The 21,909-nt window shown below is 48.9% G+C and overlaps 5 protein-coding genes across 5 annotated transcripts; 3 read left to right on the forward strand and 2 right to left on the reverse strand.

Moving 5' to 3' along the window:
* Nucleotides 1–591: 591 nt before the first annotated feature.
* B0H65DRAFT_449531 (putative RhoGEF group protein) lies at nt 592–5,980 on the reverse strand. Its single transcript, XM_062825961.1, has 2 exons — nt 2,384–5,980; nt 592–2,331 (listed from the first exon to the last, which is right to left on the reverse strand). Exons 1-2 carry the CDS (start codon nt 5,936–5,938, stop codon nt 688–690), a joined length of 5,199 nt encoding a protein of 1,732 aa, XP_062686127.1. The 5' UTR covers nt 5,939–5,980; the 3' UTR covers nt 592–687.
* A 6,385-nt stretch (nt 5,981–12,365) lies between these two features.
* On the forward strand, nt 12,366–13,792 carry B0H65DRAFT_449534 (putative SOD-1 superoxide dismutase (Cu-Zn)). The gene is made up of 4 exons (XM_062825962.1): nt 12,366–12,603; nt 12,890–13,069; nt 13,174–13,325; nt 13,388–13,792. The coding sequence occupies exons 1-4, from the start codon at nt 12,591–12,593 to the stop codon at nt 13,505–13,507; spliced, it is 465 nt and encodes a 154-aa protein (XP_062686128.1). The 5' UTR covers nt 12,366–12,590; the 3' UTR covers nt 13,508–13,792.
* Nucleotides 13,793–13,969: 177 nt separating this feature from the next.
* Nucleotides 13,970–15,046, reverse strand: B0H65DRAFT_449537 (uncharacterized protein). The gene has a single exon (XM_062825963.1). It carries the CDS (start codon nt 14,962–14,964, stop codon nt 14,098–14,100), a length of 867 nt encoding a protein of 288 aa, XP_062686129.1. The 5' UTR covers nt 14,965–15,046; the 3' UTR covers nt 13,970–14,097.
* A 707-nt stretch (nt 15,047–15,753) lies between these two features.
* Nucleotides 15,754–18,950, forward strand: B0H65DRAFT_23266 (uncharacterized protein). Its single transcript, XM_062822206.1, has 2 exons — nt 15,754–16,077; nt 16,150–18,950. Exons 1-2 carry the CDS (start codon nt 15,867–15,869, stop codon nt 18,579–18,581), a joined length of 2,643 nt encoding a protein of 880 aa, XP_062686130.1. The 5' UTR covers nt 15,754–15,866; the 3' UTR covers nt 18,582–18,950.
* Nucleotides 18,951–20,555: 1,605 nt separating this feature from the next.
* On the forward strand, nt 20,556–21,834 carry B0H65DRAFT_23287 (transaldolase). The gene is made up of 3 exons (XM_062822212.1): nt 20,556–20,898; nt 20,970–21,353; nt 21,423–21,834. Exons 1-3 carry the CDS (start codon nt 20,617–20,619, stop codon nt 21,657–21,659), a joined length of 903 nt encoding a protein of 300 aa, XP_062686131.1. The 5' UTR covers nt 20,556–20,616; the 3' UTR covers nt 21,660–21,834.
* The last annotated feature ends 75 nt before the right edge of the window (nt 21,835–21,909 follow it).

A 21,909-nucleotide genomic window follows, 5' to 3' on the forward strand; every position in this document is an offset into this window, starting at 1 on the left:
AGAAATAGAGAGGTTTTAAAAAGAGGCTAAGAAGAGGATGAAGAGAGAATTGAAAAGAAAAGTAAAGTAAAGAGGGAGTTAAATGGAGAGTGAAGAGAACAGTAATATCAAAAGTAAAGAAGAAAGTAAAGAGAGGAAGGGGAAGAGATAAATCATCAGTACACCCACCTTCACTCACTCTATAGTCACCATCCATCGGGCACTTCGAGGTATCAAAACTCATTCCGTCGTCCGTCATTATTGACCATATTCATTGATCATTCGAGAAAAGAACTATTCGAAGAAAATAATCATATTATCAAAGCAGGCTGCTCCACGCGTGCTTTATAACCCCATCCATTTCCATTCCCTAACGTCCCCGATATCCGTTGTCCAACTAATGACACAGGAGAAAGAAATACGCATGAAAAGTGAAAGAAAACTTAACAGCATCTTGGTATCTTTTCATCATGAGTCAGTCACACTACGCATCCTTTATACCTTGCAAGAATCAAACCCCCAAAACCCTTCCCTTCCCCGTCCCCGAAACAAAACTTAACTTATTACCACCCGACCATCACCAGTATCATCCCCATCCCCATCGCCATCACCATGACCACGACGACCATTATCAACACACCCATCCCCACCCAGCCTCGCCCCATCCACCCTCCCTTCCTCATCCCCATCACTCCCCACCCCAGCCACCTAAGCCTTCTCCGCATGCCCATCATTAAGCAACATCTCCAACACGATCTGCCCCCCGGGAACCTCCGGGTGACTCATACAAATCTTGACCGTCTCCCTACTATCCTGCAACGCTCCCGCCTGCAAGAGGGTATGCGGCTGCGCATGCTGCTGGCCGCTTCCCGTGGGGCCTCTAAACCCGTAATCGAGACACCTTACATCTCTGCCGGCAATGATTTGCCGTAAGCGACCGTTCTCGGCGTTGCGGACTTCGACGTAGTCTTCGTTGAAGAGCAAGAGGTATTGGCCAAACATGGTGGCTGCTTTGGCTTTTTTCTGTTTACCGGAGTACTCCATGATCAAAGTGCGGGAGATTTCGCCGTGCTTGTCGACGTAGACGGCGCAGTCCTCGTAGGTGAGGAGGAATTCCTGGTCGTTGAGCTTGAACATCCCCAAGGGGCGTTGGTCTTTAATGCGGGAGGCGATGTTGGCGATGGCGGGGAGGTTGAGGTCGCGCGGGATGGACTGAGTTACTTTTTTGTCGAGGGTTAGGAGCTCGAAACCTTTGGCGGAGGCGACGGCGATGTACGACTGGAATAAGTTCAGTGAGTAGCACTCGGCGGGGAGGTAGAACTCGTCGTAGTCGCGGAAGGACTCGGTGGCGCCCGAGGCGGACTTGCGGCTGCCGAAGATGCGGGATTTCTTCTCCGTGGCCTTTTGGAAGACGGGCTCGAGAACTTTGAAGGTGTTGTGCATGCCTTCCTTGCGCTTGTAGAAGAGAAGGGTGCGGTCCTTCATGCGGGCGGTGGCGAAGAAGGTGACGTCCTTGGCGAGCCGCTGGGGCGCCCGTCTGGGGTTGTCGTGGACTGGGGACGGGAAGTTGGAGACGGGCGCGATCACGTCGAGAGGGTAGGAGATGAGCGACCTGTCGGCGATGAGAAGACAGACGGAGAAGTCCTCGAGGACTGCGATCTGGGTGACCTTGCTGATCTGGACAGAGCGTGTCCAGCCTCGGGGGTTGGACGCTTCGGAGATGTAGACACCATAGTCCGTACCAATGGCGATGATGGACTTGCCGAAGGACTTGAAAGCGGTAGCACAGTTTACCTGAGCTCTGCATACCGGTGGGGGACCGCGGCCTTTGCCGTATGCCTCCTCCATTTCTCGTATCGCCCTGTCCAAGGGTGTCCCACTGATTGGCACGCCCTGCTGCCTGCCAAAGGTCGAATAAGAATCGTACGCGAAAGCACCGTCAGAAAGAACTCGCAAGCGGAAAGGCTCGGCGTTCTGTGCATGTAGCGCTTCGGCGTGCCTTGTCTTCGCGTCCACAATCGCCTTACACCACTCCGAGCGGTCCAGGGCAGAGGAAGCGTAGAGCGTGTAAATCTCGTGGCCGAGGTGTTTTATCCTAAAGGGGTAGATGATCTTTCCATCGTCGACACCTGAACTTGTTAGACGGGTAACGGTACTGAGGGAGCCCATAGACGAACTTGTTGCTGAATGCTCCAGGCCGGGCCGATCGCCTCCATTAGAGGCAACCTTGTTAAGCTGTGTCCCGGATCCAGTGGTAGCCGCGGTACGGGTTAGAGGTGCTGCGAGACCCTTTTGTTTCGTAACAGGTTCATCGTGCATGCTTTCCAGGAAGAGGAGGGGCATGGGTATAGGCTACACGCAATTGTCAGCAGGGTACACGGTAGAATATCGCACAAGGGCTTACCTCTTTCGACACGTCGTATTTCTTCTCATTCCTGCCGTCCTTGGTTGAGACCGCCTTGGCCAAGATGAAATAATGATCAAACAGCAGGGCCTGTGTGTCAACCCAGCGTACTCCCTTCGAACCCTGTCGCTGAAGCTCGCCCTGCTTGAGAAGCTCTCTCCCAAGGTGATCAAGATTGAGGACTGACTGGAAACCGGGTCGAAGAACTAGCTGGTGTTGTAGCTCAAGCAGGGACACCTTCTTGGTCATCTCAGCAACTCTGTCATCGCACTCCTTTGTGACTGACCTGATCTCTTCAATTGCCTTGATGAGATTCTGCTTCTCTTCACTGTCTTCGATCGTGTTCTTCAAGACCGTGCTGAGCAACAAAGAGTATCTCTGCAGACGTGTAATGGGCGCCTTCACAAACGTGGTCCATCCCAAACGCTTGGACCGCCTATGGTTCTGTACGTGTCCCAGAAACTCACGGAAGAGAATATTCCTATTGCTCTCCTTTCGGATGAGGTACTCCGAGTTCGGGTAAGACGAGCAGTATTCGATGTAGATCGGCCTGGCCTTGCGAATCCACTCTCTGAACAAGTCACTAAACCCAACAATGAAGGGCGCCTGTTCCTGTTGGCGATACTTAAGCTGGGCAAGCAAGTGGTCCTTGTTGATCTGCTGCACCGTATCAACTTTACCAAAGACTGCCTCCAGAAACTTGTCCCTCCTGGTGTTGGGAAGAACAGGCGGCTGGTGCACGCGGAGTTGATCTCTGTAGAGGAGCCGAACGACGTCGAGCTGGGCCATGTACTCCTCTTCACTGGTGACAATCTCGTGCAGAACGTTTTGTCTCTCAATCTCCTTTTTGCTCTTCTTTTCGCAATCCTCCGGCTTGACTCCATGGAAGGTCGCCCAGTCCTGAACCACTGTATCATCAGAAAGCAGGTGATCCAGATTGGCCTTCTTCAGCGTTCTACCGCAGTGATGCGAGTAGCACCTTACTGGAATGCCGTTATCGTTCAGTTTGGGGGCAGACTCTTCAGCCTCATGCAACTTGGGCGCGTAGCAACCATGGCCAGTCAGTTGCCACAAGACACCTGTCATCTGGCCGGTTCCAAACCTGACCCATTCCTCATCTGGGATCAAGAGACCGGACGCATACATGGAGTCCACGACTGTGGCACTCAAACCTTCCGCGTCAGCAACGTTCATGGTAGGAACCTTGTGACAGAAAAGCTTCACAATTCCCTCCTCGATGGATTTTCTCTTAAGGTCCACTTCGCCGTCTGCCATTTCACGAATCCAGGCAGTAACACTGCTGAGAGCCCACGGCTCGGCACAACGCTTAATCTCCGTAGCCGTGAGTTTAGATGGGATGAACTTCCTCTTCCTGCCAGGCAAGGTGATCATATCATAGGCAGCAAGCGACGATGGTGTCCCCGAGTCGTAGCCATCCTGAGGTACGCTATGATGACCCAGATGAGAATGATGCTGATTCGCATGCTTCAATGCCCTCCTCCGCTCCTCAGCGGCATCGGTTCTGGATCGTGCCGGTGTGTGGACAGGAGGGGTATTGCTGTGGCTGGAAAGCGATATCGATCTCTCCACTGCAGCTTGACCTTGTTGGTCATACATGAGCCGTTGATTCACATCCATATTGTACCCCTGTTGAGAAGCGACCCTACTAGGGGGCAGTACCGACAGTGCTGGACGGCTTTCGCCAAGAGAAGGAACAGCCGGAAGAGGCCGGTTAGATATCCCGGGATGATAGAACATGTCGGGATACTCTTCCTTCGTAGGCGAGTCACTTCCGCTCTGCCTGGAGTGGATCGAGACATGTTCATCTCCCTCGTCGAAGCTCAACCGGTGAGTTTGCGGGGCCTGAAGACCACCAGTTCCGCCATAGTCAACCGCAGCTTGAGAGAACGGAGCATACTCGCTTCCCGTGTTTTGCGGATATGGCAACGGCCTGGGCCCTTGGTCAAAGTGGGTGGAGGTTGCGGGTGGGGAGCCAACTTCATTCCCGTAGTGCAGGGTTCCAGCATAGCCACCCCCATACAAGCCGAGATCCATTCCATAAAAATCACCATCGGTACCTTGTTCCTCAGGCGGCGGCGGTAACTCCCGTTGGTGTCCCGGCGGCTGTATCGGGTGTGACGGTGAGGCGGGCTGCTGCTGCGCTGCCGGAGGCTCCATATAAGCTGGGATTGATATCCCACCAAATCCAAAGCGTCGGTCGTCCATGTCCTCCTGCATGGCTAGAAGGCCAGCAGCACCTTCGGGGTCGCTCTCGTCGTCATCGTAGTCATAAGTATTGGGGTAAGTATTGGGGATATCATTCCTGTTCACTGTCGATGCATTAGAAGGATAGCGATCTACCGCTGCAGCGGATCCCACGTTGGTCGAAGCAGTCGAACTGTAGCGGTGCAGTCCCTGGTCGTCCTCCGATATGCTGCCATTAACACCATGGTACTGTCGTGGCCCCACCTCCGAAATGATATCACTGAACAAGGCGTCTTGCTCATCGCTTTGCCCATTGGGTCCCCAGCTTTGGTCCTCTGGCAAGTCATCCATGGGGCGGCTAGGGAGCGGAGCATTTGTTGGATGTCTTGTAAGACCCCCGGGTGCTTGTGAATGTGCCGGAGGGGACGGCGCAGAGACCTGGGAATCTGATCTAGAGTTCCGACCGGCAAACGCGCTGTGATCCGCAGAAGCGTAACTAGGTCCGCCGGGCATCTGAACATGTTGGGTGGGATAGGGAGCCTGAGACGTCATGGTATGATACGCCATGCCTGAGGCATTGTTCACACCGTTCAAAGAATAGGACCCGTAGTACTGCTGAGTGTTGTATGCATTCGCCGGGGGATAGGACTGGTCATATTGTGGCGATGTCGGAGGATACTGTGGACTACGGGCGGGCTCATGGGGGGATTGGCCAAACCCAGACTGCGGGATGCTGGGAGAAGTATAGCCATACGTGTATCCATTGTATCCCGAGGAAGCCACTGAAGCGACTGAAGAATGTCTCTGTGGCGTGGCCGAGTTTGTGTTGGCGTACGCCGCCGGGTTATAAGCTGGCGGGGTATAGGTTGTAGGAGTGGGCGCGTAAGTCGGGCTCGTCGGAGCACCGTATCTCGAGGCTGGGGCGGGGTGGTACGGGAGGGATGTCGATTGAGTGCGGGCGAAGGCCTGGGGGTTATATGTCGAGTGTGTCGGTGCGGGCGGCGGCGCGTTCGTTTGAGCCTGATACTGGTGTTGATAGCCAGCCATGGCGATATGCTGAGGATTGTAGCTGAGGCGGTTTTGGGCGGCCGGCGCATCCAGAGACGTGGGACTGGTGATGAACAGCTCCTCCTCGGCCCTACTGACAACAGGGCCCCCAGTGTAAATGGCGGGCTGCTGGCGGGCAGCGCTCGGGTCGAACATGGCGGCATCGTCGCCCGTGTTGAAGCTCAAGCGTCGCTGGGGAGGGTATGGCGGGTTGTTGTTGTTGTCCTGCGCGGTGCCGGCGACGGGATATTGGGCAGGCGGTACATGGCCATAGCGGCGTGAATCGTCGCCGCGAAACGACATGGCGCTCGAGTGTCTGTCGTCGTTGTCGTTGTCGTTGTCGTTGTCGTTGTCGACTGTTGGGTATAAGGAGACGACGACCTAGAAGCTGTCGCTGTCAATGATGGACGGCGCCGAGGTTCGGGCGAGCAGCTTTGTGCGATGTCTTCGTGGCGTCGAGCTCTCGAGCAACCTTCCACCGGAAGGAAGGCGACGGGTTGACAAGAGCGAAATTGGATGTCGGAAACAACGGCGACGGGGTTGCGGATTCAGGCAAGGTCGCTCGGTGGTGCTAAGGTATGCACGTGGGTATGATAACAGCTCTCTGTCGATTAAATGCCGTAGAGTCTGGAGTGGCATTTAGCGCGCGGCCAGTGGGGACTCTGCTATGTCCTATGGGTATCCTCTGTATCGTAATCGTATGTACACGTCTTTACACCAACGGTAGGTACGTTGTCGAAGTTGTTAGGAAACTGAAGTGGTCCTTGAAGTGTAGACTAGGTCCTGCAACTCGGGTGGCTGGCACGCGTGAGGAACGCAGATATGATGTATGCAATCAAACCGAGTCGGACTCAGCGTCTGACTCTTGTCGAACGTCCAAGTCGTCGGCGTGTCACAAGGCGCAGGCGAGGGCGATGTGTATGGGGAGAGTACGGTACTCGTCGGTTAGGTGTGGAGTCCACCCTCTGGGGGTCTCGCTTGCAGCCAGCCAACCGACTCTCATCGTCCCTTTGAGAGTCAGGATTTTTATATATATCTTGCAAGCGGTATATCTTTCAAAAACCTTATATAGCCAGAACTTTATTATTTTTAATTGTATGATATTGTGAATAGCTTCAAATTACTCGTCTTGATGTAATGGGTCTGCGAGAGTATTGCACAGCGAGCAGTCATGTAATGTTGAAATGCTATATTTAATAGAGAGGAAAAGGACTACTCCAGAAGGGAGCAGTCGAAAGAAGGTTTTGTACAACCAAAGCTAAGACCGCACGAGCTAGGCAAACATATAGGTCTAGCGAACCAAAAGGCTCGTATTAGCCTTAGCGTCATACAATAACCCCTAACTCGGGTTAGCACGCTTAGTAATAGCCAAGCATATTAACCGGGTGCTAGCCCCATAATATTACCCCCCTATTCCTCCTTAGGGAGTTCGGTCCTACGTATAAAAATCAACGTAACTAAATATACGAGAAAAGACTAAAATCCAATATAATTATACCTAGCCAAATACCTATTTAAATAGGGAAAATTAATAATACTAAAAAAGATAAAATCTCTCTATCTAAGCCCCCAAATAAACGCTACACAACTACCTATTTCCTACCCGAATTGGTAATAATATACCTATTACCTACCCTTATAAAGCTACGCTATAATTTAGTACTAAAATTAAATTAGGGGATATTTCTAAACTTTACTTAATTCCGGGGCCCTCTTTTACTACATTATATTAATAATTTATAATAGAAATAATTAAAATTAAGGCTATTACTTAATACTTTATATTATTATATTTCTCTTACTAATAATCGGCTACCCTCTCGTTCCCTTATTATAGAATAGCTTTAATAATTCTTATACTTACAAAATATAATACCTATTCCCTCTATCAATTATATTATAAATAAATACTAATATAGCTAGGTAGCGAAGGGTACTACTCTATAATTTATCTATTTAACTAATAAATAGCATACCCTAGTAAGCTAACTAAAAGTCTCTCCTTTTAAATATAGTAGCGCTCCTCTACCCCTAGTATTATTAAGGTTGCTATTAATATAATTTCACTTAATCTAAATATTCCTCCTCTTTATAACTATTACTATCGTAACCGCTTAAACCCCTACCGAATTATATTCAAATATTATTTTTCCTTATCTTTTATTTATATTATTTAAACTAGTAAGAACTATTCCTACAATTCGTATACTTACTCTCCTTCTTCTACCTATTTTTCTACTTCTAAAACGGCAATATCTTCGATGGGGTCACCGAAATATTATTAATCGAAGTATTTATAAAATTACTAATATTATTATTAACTAAGGCTTATTTTAATAAAGAAAAGTAGATTAAAAGAAAGAAATTACTATTAAATTTTCGTAAATACGTAAATAATACCGAATACTATTTAAATACGTCGGTTCGGACGAAAAAACGTTACTTCTAATTATAATTTAAAATAATAGTAATTTAACTAATTTTAACAATATTAAACTATAAGTCGGTTCGGGCATAATATAATACTTCTTTAAAACGAACGATAAAGGCCGCTATTAATTCCTTGAACCTCTATTTAAATTAATATGATTTCTAATCAGCGCGCTTAATAGAGTTAGGGTCCCCGTATATGAATTTAAATTTATTAATAAACTTATAGGGAGATTAAAATATAGCAGTAAATACAACGAAGAGTTTTTTAATAGCGGACGATAAGTAAGCAAATAAATAAAAGAATTGCGCTTTTAGATTACTAATAGCGAGGCTATCTATATAGAATTTAGCCTACGCATTTAAAATTTAGGTTTCGAATTCTTCTTTACTCCCTAAAAGTTTTTTGAAATACGGGAGGACTAATTTACATAACGGCGAATCGAAAGGAATAGTTTTAAGGGCGGAAATTTCGAGAATTAACTATTTAATCGAAGAAGCAAATTGTCGCTAATATTCTTAGGAATTTATAGATTAAATGATTTAAGGGCATTATTATTATTAAAATATTGTAAATAGGAAAATTATCATTAAAGAACGAGAGCGATAGTACGGAGACTCTTTAGCGGTGCTTACAAACGTTTAGCAATAGTAGTGCTTAAAAAGAGGGTTAAATATAATATAACGGATTTACAAGAGTATTGCATAGCGAGCAGTCGTGTAAGGTTAAAATGTTATATTTAATAGAAAGGAAAAAGATTGCTCTAGAAGGGAGTAGTCGAAAGAAGGTTTTATATAATTAGATCTAAGACTGTATAGGCTAGGTAAATATATGGGTCTAGCGAATTAGAGGGTTCGTATTAACCTTAGCGCTATATAACAACCCCTAGCTCAGCTTGGCACGCTTGGCAACAGCTAAGCATATTAACCGGGCGCTAGCCCTATAATACTTGACTAGATTATTTTATTTACTATACCGTATTTCAATTCTAATATTACTACGCGGGCGGAAAAGGCTATACGTTATTACTTCGCCCGCTAGAAGCATATAATACACACCAATTCGAAGGAGAATAATCGTAAAAGTAAGGGTAATAGCTATACTATAAAAGACGTTGTACAATTCTATAACGTTAGCAAGCCCGTTATTAAGAAGTATATATAGCTCATTTAAGAGGAGAAGCTATTACTAACGGATATAAATACCTATCGTCTGCTAGCGTTAACCCCTAGTGAAAATAAGGCTCTCAATATTGTAGTTTAAATCATTAACCGTAGCTACTTCCCTTTAAATAATACTTCCCTCGTTAAATTAATTAACTAACTACGAACTCAATGGCTATACCCCCTATTTATTAACCTCTATAGAAGCTAGTTTATAAATTAGCGTAAAAAATATTTAGAATTTGAATTTAAAGCGGCTAACTTCAAGGACGTAAAGAGGATGAGCGTTAAAGCTCAACTAGATTTTCTAGAAGACTAATTCAGTAGTATATTTAATAATTAATTCCCTTATTATAATTCTTATAATTATACCTAATATTATACTTTTACATTTAAAAGAGTTCATAGTACGCGGTACCATAGGATTTATACTCCCCGCGTATTTCTTACTTACAATCTTATTCGTTAAATTTATTAATCTCTTCTAATATTATATTAGTTATATTCTTCCTCCCTATATTAAATTTAAGAATAATAAATACGTATAATAATTATAGTATAGTAGTTATAAAGGGATTAATTATACTACAAAAAGGGGTAAAAGTAAAGGGTACGCTAATAATAGGGATAGGCGTTAATATTATAAGTAGGTTAATAAGGGTAAAGGTAAAGGCGAATATAAAAATATAATATTAAATAGTACTATTACGGATATATACCTTTATAATACCCTTACTATTAAAATTATAATTATTATTATTAAATTAAATAGCTATAATAATCTTTATATAAATTATAGCCTTATTTCTCCTATTATTATTATAAACGCTAATAGTATATATAATATTATAAAGGATAATTTAGTACCTAACCTTAGTAGCGGCCGCATTAGCAATAATCTTTTAAGTATACCTTATTTATAAACGAAGAACCTCCCTAACTAGGGTTATCCTAAACTGCTAATTATAAATTTTACTATTCTTTTATTTAATTTCAATCTCTTAATAATTCTTATAATTAAAAATAGTAGGAAGCTTAAATTTAAAGGTAATAAAATATAACCTAATAACTGTAAACTCTACCTAAATATAAGAAGGGAGAGCGGGCTTAAAAAGTAGCGTAATTTATTTACGGGTACGCGGTTGGGCTAAAGTACGCAATTAGGCTAAAAGCGCCCGGATTGAGGATACTACGTTTTTATCATTATTAAAGAAGCAAAATAATATATTAATAGCCTTCTTCTTAAGGGTAAAGTAAATAAAGAGATTAGGGATTATTATTCCTCTTCCTCTTCCTCCTTTTTCTCTTCTTCGTTATTATCAAATTCATTATCGGGGTCGCTAGAAAATTCGATAGGGGCTAACCATATAAGCGGGGAAGAAGATACAGGAATCTCGGGTTTTAAAAAGAGTTTTAAAGAGGGCTCTAGTTCTAGCGTAGGCGCCTTCCCTTTCCCCTTATTCTTAGGAGCGGCCTTCTTAGGAGCCTTCTTAGGAGCCTTCTTAGGAGCCTTCTTAGGGGCCTTCTTAGGAGTAGCCTTTTTAGGGGTAACTTTCTTCTTAAATAAATTAGCAATAAATTCCTCTCCTTCAAATTCAATAAAAGTACAACTCTTTTTTGTAGGGTGGGTGGAAGTACGTATTAATTGATTCGAACCCTAATCCTCGTCGAAGTAGACCGAAGTAACGCTAACGCAACGAGTCCGCTTCTAGTTCTTCTTCAAAATCGACTTAGGAGGCATTATTTTCAATTGATTAATAGAATGCAATTACTTTATTTACTTTATACGATAAAAGAGGTTATATAGCACTTCAATTCTGTATAGAAATCATGTAAAAAGACGATATTTTACGATGTGTGTATATGTTCTCGCTTGGTTGTTATAGCCAGCTTAGCAAGGTCTTAGTAACTGTCAAGGCGTTTGAGGGTGGGAAAGGCACATTGTCGTCACACACTGACACTCCAGCCCATCTGATACTCGCCATCCCATCTTCGTGAACATCATCTCAGATCTGTGTTATGGTTGACACTGACCTAAATTCTTTCGTATCTATAAGACAACTTCTAACGTCAGAGATATAAAGAGAGAACACATTCAGCCCAAGGGATGATGTTTCATGAAACAGAGAAACGGGTAGCCAAGTGATGGGGATGAAATGGTGAAGCAGCGCGTATGCCTTGGCTGCTGAGCGTTTGTGAATTGTGTTAAGAGAAAGAGTAAAGTGACCAATCAGCTCTGAGCTTTGCTTAGAGGTTCCCCTGGATCTGATTCAATTGCCAGGGGCTCCTTTCAACTGTTTGTTTGGCTTTCTGCAGTCCCCACGTTTTTCAAAGTTCAACATGGTCCTGTTCAATATCTCTGTTTCTTGGGCCGTTCAAAACCGATATGTTTTAAGCTGAAGGAATTGGCTCTGAAGTGCTTCAAGCCAAGTCTCGAGTTGGGATCTCCTTCACTTTTGGAGAAAAATTTCGACTGTTGGTGCAGCCCAAGGACATTGGACGCCGTGGCGTCTGGGGGGGAATACCTCAGCCTTCGGGTTTCCTTCTTGCCGCGGCAATATCCAACAATGGACTGTTTTCGGATTCAGAACCGCTGGAGCCTTCAGCCCTATGGCAGCCGCCGTGAGGTCTAGGTAGGTCTGTGTGGGTAGCTCGGACTCTGGGGGCAATCGTACATACTTTCGAATCTGCCTCAGCGTTGATGTATCAAGATCTTATCAGATGGTCGGATCGACCGAGTTGAGCCAAAATGGTGAGAACACAAAGGAAGCCAAAGGAAACACCCCACTCCATGAATTGCGTGCTGGCCTGAAACGGCCCCGCGATCAATGACACCAAAATGCTAGCCGATGTCGTCGTATCGGTAGGCTTTGCTGGCAAAGTTTATGTTGAGCTGTTGTTGTTGTTGTTGCTGATGGTGTTGCTGTCGACAATCGGTACCCAAAGATGCCGAGTAAATATGCTCTTCTTTTGGGAACAAGAATCGAAATGAATTTGATCTTCAAGCTCTCGAGTTGAAACACCAAAACAACAACATCTCCATGCAATGCCAAGACGCCTTATGACATGTGTTGCCGGAAGTGATGCCGAATTTGTAAGCGCCACTCAATCGTACCGCGAGAACGAGATGACGGCAATGCGGGGTTGTGGTTCGCTCATCCCCTGACGAACCCCACCTGGATGCCAGCGATCCTCGGACGCCGAACTTTCCCCCGTGGCCCCCCGCTTCTTCAGGTCCAAGTATAACGTACCCATTTTTCTCCCAAGATCTTCTCTGCTGCTTCCTCTGCTTCAGTAAACACACAACCTACTAGATACCCAAACAAACCGCTTCTACCCAAGCACTTCTAAATCCGTCAAAATGGTCAAGGCTGGTAAGCAACATCCACTGCAATGCGTCACATTCATCCCGCCGTCATGTTCTCGAGGTTGCCTTGCGGCTACCCATCCGCCATCAGACGATCCGAGTGGAGGGATCGGTTGCCCACGCGTTGGTTTGAGCGAGTTTCTGCTCGTGGCCGGACACCTTGATGGGCACCTTAATCATCACGTCCCTCGACGAATGACGCAGGACGAACGCGAGAACCTCTCTGGCTACCGGGTCCCTGCATTATTGGCTAGACGGCAGTACGGCTAACCTTTCTTCTTTCACCCATCCAGTCGCTGTTCTCCGTGGTGACTCCAACGTCAAGGGCACCGTGATCTTCGAGCAGGAGTCCGAGTCCGCTCCCACCACCATCACCTACGACATCTCCGGCAACGACCCCAACGCCAAGCGTGGCTTCCACATCCACACCTTCGGTGACAACACCAACGGCTGCACCTCTGCCGGCCCTCACTGTGAGTGATCCGAGATCCGAGTCCCCGGGAACGTGGAACGTGGAGAAGAGAGGAGGTGATCACCATAGCAGTAGACTGACCAATGTGCCCTTACCCATCCGCAGTCAACCCCCGTGGCACCACCCACGGCGACCGCACCGCCGAGGTCCGCCACGTCGGTGATCTCGGCAACCTCGAGACCGATGCCCAGGGCAACGCCAAGGGCTCCGTGACTGACAACCTCGTCAAGCTCATCGGCCCCGAGAGCGTCATTGGCGTATGTTCCTCCCAGATTGTCCGTTCAACTACAGTGTTTCCTCTTGCTAACTTTTCCAACAGCGCACCGTCGTCGTCCACGCCGGCACTGACGACCTTGGCAAGGGTGGCAACGAGGAGTCCCTCAAGACTGGCAACGCCGGTCCCCGCCCTGCCTGCGGCGTCATTGGTATCTCCCAGTAAACGTCTCAACCGGTCGGATAGTTTACGTTGTTAGACTGTTGTAACCTGAGATGGTCTGCTGTCAAGCGGCGTGAATAAAATTGTAAAAGTGAAGAACCAAGCCAGCCCATTTCGAAAGTTTCTATGACCGTGATCCAATCCTGTGTTTGGTATGCAGAGGTCGGTAATTATACTGTCATTGGAACCTTCAAAGCTCAAACTACTTGCCTCGTAGAAACCGACAATCTAGTTAGCTTTACAAGCAAATCTCATAACTATACTAAAGCGAAGAGACCGGCCTGTCACTCCAAATGGATGCCCTGCATGTCCTCTCCAAACCGTTCCTCTGATATGAAGCTTGATCCTTGCTTGGAGCTCTAGCTTAGGAGCTTGGGCAGCTGGGCTGTCACGGCAACTTAGCAATGTGGAGACGCCCGGCTACCGCTGTCATGCTCCCAGCCGTTTCCAGGTACCGCGGGGGATGTGATCGGAAGTTTGCAGATGAGAACCGTTGTTTAGAGATTAACGATATAAATAGTTCAACTTTCTCTAACCAAGTCCAAAAAGATGTTCACTATATCTACGGGCTTAAGCATATACGAGCTACTTCGTTAAACTCCTGATAGCTCCGCTCTCGCCTGTTCCTCCTTGTCATAAATATCAATCTCATACGCATCTACAATCAACTCATACCCAGGATCAATCACCAACACGTCCCACCTGGGAATAGGGAACTTCATCTCCAACTCGGTTTCGACGCCAGCCCAGTCATACACGTCTTGGCCATAGGCACAGACGATGTGGAGTTCCTTGACGTTGACGAAACTGGAAATCCGTCGAAGGTCTGAAATGTCAACCACGTCTTCGTCGAGGTCACGCTGAAACCTGAGCGCTTTGATCTTGGGTGCGTAAGATGAGAAATGGCGGAATAGACTGGGACCGATGGAGAGCATGTCGAGGTCGAAGTTCACCCAGACGTAGTGGCGCGGTTCCTTGTCGTCCAGATTTGGACCTGGCTCTGTTCGCTGCTCGGGATCCTTTTCGTCCAGTTCCAGTTCCTCGCCGGCGTGTCTTGCGATTGGTAAATCCTGAAAGGCTTTCTGGTAGTAGTTCCCCCCAAGGTGATTCCTTGCTTCTCGACAGGTCTGCAACGGCGCCGGCACCGGCGTAGACGAAAACAAAGGGAAGACATCTCCCTCTTCGGGAGAGACTTTGTTGAATCTCTTAGTAACCATATCGTAGTCATAGTCCTTCTTGCTGTACTCAACGCGGACTTCGACAATCCGAGGCTCGACCGTCATCTCCCATATGCGAAGTCGAACCTCCCGTGGGAGACGGGGGAACTGGGGGAAGGGAAACATGGGCAAGGGAGGCTTTATGTTCCCTCTTCCTCTTGGGGTCCCGTTAGGGTAGAGCATCACCTCTTCGTGGCCGTGGACGGCCCAGAAGGGGGGGTGAGTACGGCTTCGGTCTGGCATTTTTGAGGTGTATGAACTGTAATTTTCTTTTCTGTGTTAGAACGGAGCACTGCTCAACTTGAAAGGCTTCATTGATGACATGTCAGGTTGCAAAAACAACAGCTGAGGTGGTGATGCTGCCTGGAGAGACGCCAAGGTATCTTTGGGTGTCCTAGGTACTTCGAGGTACCTTGACTATTCAGCAGAAACAGAGCTTGGAAGAAGTATCGGTCAAGTACCCTTCAACAGCCCCTGAAACAGGTCCCCTGGCGGGGAGGCGTTTCCAGAACAGCTGTTGAGGGGCTCTTACCCCACATTTCAGATGGGGCGAGGATGGATGAAATGGCGAAAGCTGTCCAGATTGGACCAGCAAGGGAAACCGTGACACACCGACAGCTGTCCTTCCACCTGGAGTTGCCGCACCTTGAGAGCTTCCGTCCCATCCACCAACCGGTCAGAGTCTCAACTTCAAGTTGTACTTCCTCCTCTTTTGCCGTCTGCAAAATCTCTCCTTTTTCCATATCACAACTTCTCTACACGCTTTAGTATATCACGATTCCAGAGCTCTCTCTCCTTCCCCTTGCTGAGCTGCTGTTGGTTTCTTTTTTTATTTCTATCAGGTATGCAAGACAGCTCCCCCACCGGTTCTGCCCCTCTCGTTCTCCGATGTGCCTCCCGGCCGGACCACGGCATGATCCAAACACCAAGTCGAAGCTACATGGAAGCATGTCAGCCTTGGAATATCTGCATCCTCGAGTTTCGATGACGACTCGGAGACCAATACGGTCTCAGTTGGCACCTTGGTTGCCAAATTTTGTATACATGATACATCCCTAACACCTCCGTCTTCCAGTACTACACCTTAATACTTCCAAACACCCTCGACCGTTACCGCACGAGCTCCGCCTCGAACATCCTTAGCCATGTCGTTCTTCGCTCAAGTAAAATCCGTGCTGAGCGGTGACACCTTGATCCTCGCCAACCCCAAGAACCCAGCGGTCGAGCGCCAGTTCTCTCTTGCCTATGTCACTGCTCCCCGTCTGAGCAAAGATGGCGACGAGCCATACGCTTTCCAGTCCCGCGAGTTCCTCAGGGAACTGACCCTCGGCAAGCCCATCAAGTGCACTGTTCTTTGTAAGCTTGCTGCCCCCTCTACTTGCCTCAGTTGCTCGCACACCAACATTTGCTAACTTGGAACTCAAAAAGACACCATCCCCAACTCCGGCAGGGAATATGGCATTGCACAACTTCAGGACGGAACCGAGCTTCCCGAGGCTGCCGTCAAGGCTGGCTGGCTCAAGGTCAGGGAGGATGCCGGCAGGAAAGACGACTCCGAGGAGATCCTCGACAGACTCGACAAGCTTAGGGAATTTGAAACCCAGGCGAAGAACGAACAAAAGGGCCTTCACGCTGGCAAGGATGGCTTTATCGCGGTTCAGAACGACCTCGGTGACCCCGACTTCCTTAACCAGTGGAAGGGCAAGACTGTGGACGCCGTCATTGAGAAGGTCATTAGCGGAGACCGTCTCCTTGCCCGTCTTCTCCTTAGCGACAAGAAGCACTACCAGGTCATGACTCTCATTTCCGGTATCAGGACACCTTCGACCGCCAGGACGAACCCCTCCACTGGCCAGACACAGCCTGCCGAGGAATACGGCGAGGAGGCCAAGAGATTCGTTGAGACCCGCCTCCTTCAGCGCAAGTTGAAGGTCAAGATCGTCGGTGCCAGCCCCCAGGGGCAGCTTGTTGCTACCATCCTTCACCCCAACGGCAATATTGCCGAGTTCCTCCTTCAGGACGGCCTTGCCCGTTGCAACGACTTCCACTCCGTCTTCCTCGGTCCTGATATGGCTGCTCTCCGTGCTGCCGAGAAGAAGGCCCAGTCCGCTCAGCTGCGGTTGCACAAGGGCCACGTTGCCAAGGCTACTGGTGGTGGTAAGGACCTCGACGTGACTGTCAGCAAGATTGTCGGTGCCGATACCATCCTTGTCCGGAACAAGGCCGGCGAGGACAAGAGGCTTAGCTTGAGCAGCATTCGTGGTCCCAGAGCTGGTGAGCCTTCCGAGGCTCCCTGGAGAGAGGAGGCCAAGGAGTTCCTGCGCAAGAAGGTCATCGGCAAGCACGTTCGCGTCTCGATTGACGGCTCCAAGGCTGCCACCGATGACTTTGAGGCCCGTGATGTTGCCACTGTCACTCGCGATGGCAAGAACATCGGTTTGATGCTTGTTCAGGAGGGTTATGCTACTGTCATCAGGCACCGCAAGGATGACACTGACCGCGCTCCCAACTACGATGAGCTTCTTGCTGCCCAGGAAACGGCTAAGGAGGAGAAGAAGGGTATCTGGTCTGGCAAGAGCCCCAAGATCAAGCAGTACACCGACATGTCCGAGAGCGCACAAAAGGCCAAGCTTCAGCTTTCTACCCTCTCGAGGCAAAAGAAGGTTCCCGGTATTGTTGACTTCTGCAAGTCTGGTTCTCGCTTCACTGTCTTGATTCCTCGTGAGGGTGTCAAGATTACCCTGGTTCTCGCCGGTATCCGCGCTCCTCGTGCTGGCCGCACGCCTAAGGAGCAGGGTGAGCCCTTCGGAAACGAGGCTCTTGAGTTAGCCAACAGACGCTGCAACCAGAGAGATTGCGAGATTGATGTTCACGACATTGACAAGGTCGGCGGCTTCATCGGTGACCTTTACATCGGTCGTGAGAGCTTTGCCAAGCTCCTTGTTGAGGAGGGTCTCGCTTCCGTTCATCAATACTCCGCCGAGAAGTCCGGCAATGCTGCTGAGCTCAACGCCGCTGAGAAGCGTGCCAAGGAGGCTCGTAAGGGCCTGTGGAAGGACTGGGATCCTTCCCAGGATGCCGCTGAGGAGGAGGAGGAGGCTGCGGCTGCGGCTCCTGAAGTTGAGCTTACCATCAGAGAGAAGCGCAACGATTACCGCGACATCGTCATCACCAACGTTGATGCCAACGGCAAGCTTAAGATCCAGGAGGTTGGCAAGGGCACTGCTGCCTTGACTACCCTGATGAACGAGTTCAAGAAGTACCACAGCAACCCTGCCAACAAGAAGTCCCTCCCGGACGCACCCAAGACTGGTGAGCTTGTGGCTGCTCAGTTCAGCGCCGATGGCGAGTGGTACAGAGCCCGCGTCAGGTCGAACGATCGCAGCGCCAAGGTTGCCGAGGTCGTCTACATCGACTACGGTAACTCCGAGAAGCAGCCCTGGTCTAAGCTCCGTCCTCTCGACGCGCAGTTTGGCGTCCAGAAGCTCAAGGCCCAGGCCATTGATGCTTCCCTGTCCTTCGTTCAGCTTCCTTCCGCTACCCACTACCTTGATGAGGCCATCAACATCATCTACGAGCTGACCGAGGGCAGACAGCTCGTCGGCAGCTTTGACTACATCGACAACAAGGAGGGTCTCAGCTACATCACCATCTACGACCCCAAGGATGCCAAGGACCCTGATTCGTCTCTCAACCGCGAGATTCTCTCGACTGGATACGCCATGGTTCCCATGAAGCTCAAGGCGTGGGAGAGGAGCCCCGTGTTCGAGAAGACGCTCAAGTCGTACCAGAAGGCCCAAGAACAGGCCAAGGATTCGCGTCTTGGTATGTGGGAGTATGGCGATATCACTGAGGACTAGGATCTCTCGGTGCTTATGCCGGAGAGGTGTGTTATGCCAGAGAGATTTGTTGCTTTTTTAAAGTTATAAGGAGCAGGGCAAGGCAGGGGCGGGCAAAAGCTGATATCCTTTGGTGTTCATGACGATCAATAGGGAGAAAAAAAACATGGGATAATTGATATGGTTTTGAAAGAGTTAAACCGCTATTTTCGTGATGTGAAATGTTTATGTGAACTCAATACGAGTGGCTAGCCGTACATGAAACTGCCGATCGCCGGAGCTAACAAATGGGTCATGCTTTGGTGGTGGTGAAGATCTGGGAGAGTCTCGCCGTTAAAGTCGCCGGCCGGATAAAAAGGCAGTAAGAAACGTGGCCGGGTAAATTGGTCAGGTCAAGCTCCCCTTGCTCTTGTCTCCAGTTGCACCGAGCTGTGGAACCGCAAGTCCCCTGGAGGCTGGAAGAATGGCAGAATGTCTAAAGTGCCCAATGGTAAGAATCAAGAGATGCGCGTGAGCCTGATGAATGTTGGGAGAGGTTTCTTTTGCATTTCACTATTCTACCAGACCAACTTTCATAGCACAGCGATGGTTAACATTTCAACGAAAAGAAACGCCGGTAACCAAAGGGAAAAGACGTCGATGACTGTCACTGCACTGGTGACATAAAATCAGTGGAGTCCCGTAAACACGCCCGGCCGATCCGAATGGGGTCACTGGCGAGGAACTGGGTGTGACGTTATGGCATCACTAACATTCACGCTACGGCGCACTAACAAACCTCCAACCCCCCAAAGCACCCCCAAAGTCCCAAACGACCAACCCCCACGCAAGGAATGGGATACGAATTGGGATGAGGAAGCTAGTTGACAGTGTGTTGGATGCTCTGGATGAAAGGTGTTGATCAGGACAGAACATGAAATGGGTTGTGGCTGAAAATCCCGGGAGGAAAGTTCGGCAGTGCGGCCGAAGCGGAAGGGCGGCCATCGAGGTGCTTTCTTGGTGCTTGGATGAACAATACTCGCCACATAGGTGTTTCTGCGAAACTGGCCGTGCTGTGGCCTGAAATGGCAAATAGTCTGGGTCGGAGAAGTGCGCTTAGTGACGGGAAGAGGAAGACAGACAAGAACTGAAAAGTGTCAAAGCAAAGAACCACAGAGCTTCTCCAAGAAGGCGTGGAAGGGTAGATCAAGGGACCACCTTGATGAGATTTATAGCTACTTTTGGGTCCGAGAGAGTTTCCGGACCTTGCAGAAGAAGTGCAGAAAGAATGCCAAAGACTCGACGAAATGTGGGGATCATGCAAACCGGATGCCGGGATAGAAAGGTATATGACGATGGTGATGATATCCCCGCTATTTGGCCGTGGGACGGATTTCTAGGTGTCATATTAGTAAACCAGGACAAGAATTTATGACAAGACCCCTCCGTTGCAGGCACCATCCACACCATTCCACCATCCGCTAATGTAGCGAAGCGTGCCAAGACTGGACGTTGCCATTTTCACCGTCATTCTCCAATACCACTTCAAAGCGAACTCCCCCTTCAACAACTTCGCCTGATTTCCAATTCCTTCCCATCTTTCTTCTTCTCTACAACAAAACATTCTCTTTGATTGATACGCCCCCAAAACACCAACGACAAACCACCCCTTAATACTATTGACGCATACACATCACCCAAAATGTCTAACTCTCTCGAGCAGCTCAAGGCCACTGGCACTGTACGTTAATTCCGTCATTCCTGTTTCCCCTGTACCCCGCCAAACCCCTCATCCGATGATTCGGGGGCTTTTTGTGAAGCTTCCCACACGAACCATCGCAGCCCGATGGGGTTTTTGCGACGATGCGAGATGCTTCATTGTATCTGTGTCTGTTTTGCGACGTTCTGCGACAATTTGGTGAACAAGCTGCTAACCGCTGCATCTTTGCGCAATGTATAGGTTGTCGTCTGTGACTCAGGTAAGCTTCTTTCCACCAGCTTCCTCCGATGTAGGAGCAGAACACCATGACACCATGATACTAACGATTTCCTGCGTCCGACAGGCGACTTCGCTACCATGGCCAAGTACAAGCCCCAAGATGCCACCACCAACCCCTCCCTGATTCTCGCCGCCACCAAGAAGCCCGAGTACGGCGCTCTCCTCGACGCCGCCATCGCTGAGGCCAAGAAGGGCCCCGGCTCCCCTGAGGAGAAGGTCGATGCCGCTCTCGACTACCTCCTTGTCCAGTTCGGCAAGAAGATTCTCGAGATCGTCCCCGGCAAGGTCTCCACTGAGGTCGATGCCGCCCTCTCTTTCGACACCAAGGCTTCCGTCGACAAGGCTCTTCACATCATCAAGGTGCGTTTTCCTCAACATTTTCGCCTACCGGACTCCTTAACTTGGGGAAATACTGACTTTTTCTCCAACAGCTCTACGAGGCCGAGGGCATCTCCAAGGACCGCGTCCTGATCAAGATCGCCTCCACCTGGGAGGGCATCAAGGCCGCCGAGATTCTCCAGCGCGACCACGGCATCAACTGCAACCTCACTCTCATGTTCTCCCTTACCCAGGCCATCACCGCCGCCGAGGCCGGTGCCTTCCTCATCTCCCCCTTCGTCGGCCGTATCCTTGACTGGTTCAAGGCGCACACCGGCAAGGACTACTCCAAGGAGGAGGACCCCGGTGTGGCTTCCGTCAAGTCCATCTACAACTACTACAAGAAGTTCGACTACAAGACCATTGTCATGGGTGCCTCTTTCCGCAACATTGGCGAGATCACTGAGCTCGCTGGCTGCGACTACCTTACCATCTCTGTAAGTTTTTACACCGTCTGTCCTCCTACATTTAAATCAACAAGTACTAATACATACGAAAAAAAACAGCCCAACCTCCTCGAGGAGCTCCTCAACTCCGATGCTCCCGTCCCCCAGAAGCTCAACGCCGCCGACGCCCACAGCCTCTCGCTCGAGAAGAAGACCTACATCAACAACGAGCCCACCTTCCGCTTCGACTTCAACGAGGACCAGATGGCCGTCGAGAAGCTCCGCGAGGGTATCTCCAAGTTCGCTGCTGATGCCGTCACCCTCAAGGACATCATCAAGCAGAAGCTTGCTGAGTAAGCGTGCGGTGGTGGTAATGGTTATATAATTTAGAATGAACAAAAATGGATGATGATGAATTTTATGGCAATTCCTTGTCTTCCTGTTTGCGTGCGTGTGTATTGAGTGTTTTCGGTGTAGATATTTCGGCAACTACGTTAGATGAAGGTTAGGTTTCCTTGTGCAGTACTTGGTGGCGTGTTATGCAATTGGTTGAGTTTATAAAGTCCGTTGACTTGAGATGACTGAATGGTTTAACGGTAGATGTCAT

The sequence above is a fragment of the Neurospora tetraspora genome (assembly GCF_033439725.1).
Source record: "Neurospora tetraspora strain CBS 560.94 chromosome Unknown B0H65scaffold_1, whole genome shotgun sequence".
Taxonomy (NCBI): Eukaryota; Fungi; Ascomycota; class Sordariomycetes; order Sordariales; family Sordariaceae; genus Neurospora; species Neurospora tetraspora.

Excerpts from the sequence above, each read along its gene's own strand:
- B0H65DRAFT_23266 (XM_062822206.1), top strand. The coding sequence starts at position 15,867 with ATGTCGTTCTTCGCTCAAGTAAAATCCGTGCTGAGCGGTGACACCTTG. Across the intron at positions 16,078-16,149 it reads CATCAAGTGCACTGTTCTTT|ACACCATCCCCAACTCCGGC; the intron begins GTAAGCTTGCTG and ends GAACTCAAAAAG.
- B0H65DRAFT_449531 (XM_062825961.1), bottom strand. The coding sequence starts at position 5,938 with ATGTCGTTTCGCGGCGACGATTCACGCCGCTATGGCCATGTACCGCCT. Across the intron at positions 2,332-2,383 it reads AATACGACGTGTCGAAAGAG|CCTATACCCATGCCCCTCCT; the intron begins GTAAGCCCTTGT and ends AATTGCGTGTAG.
- B0H65DRAFT_23287 (XM_062822212.1), top strand. The coding sequence starts at position 20,617 with ATGGCCAAGTACAAGCCCCAAGATGCCACCACCAACCCCTCCCTGATT. Across the intron at positions 20,899-20,969 it reads AGGCTCTTCACATCATCAAG|CTCTACGAGGCCGAGGGCAT; the intron begins GTGCGTTTTCCT and ends TTTCTCCAACAG. Across the intron at positions 21,354-21,422 it reads GCGACTACCTTACCATCTCT|CCCAACCTCCTCGAGGAGCT; the intron begins GTAAGTTTTTAC and ends GAAAAAAAACAG.
- B0H65DRAFT_449534 (XM_062825962.1), top strand. Across the intron at positions 13,070-13,173 it reads CACCTCTGCCGGCCCTCACT|TCAACCCCCGTGGCACCACC; the intron begins GTGAGTGATCCG and ends ACCCATCCGCAG. Across the intron at positions 13,326-13,387 it reads GCCCCGAGAGCGTCATTGGC|CGCACCGTCGTCGTCCACGC; the intron begins GTATGTTCCTCC and ends CTTTTCCAACAG.
- B0H65DRAFT_449537 (XM_062825963.1), bottom strand. The coding sequence starts at position 14,964 with ATGCCAGACCGAAGCCGTACTCACCCCCCCTTCTGGGCCGTCCACGGC.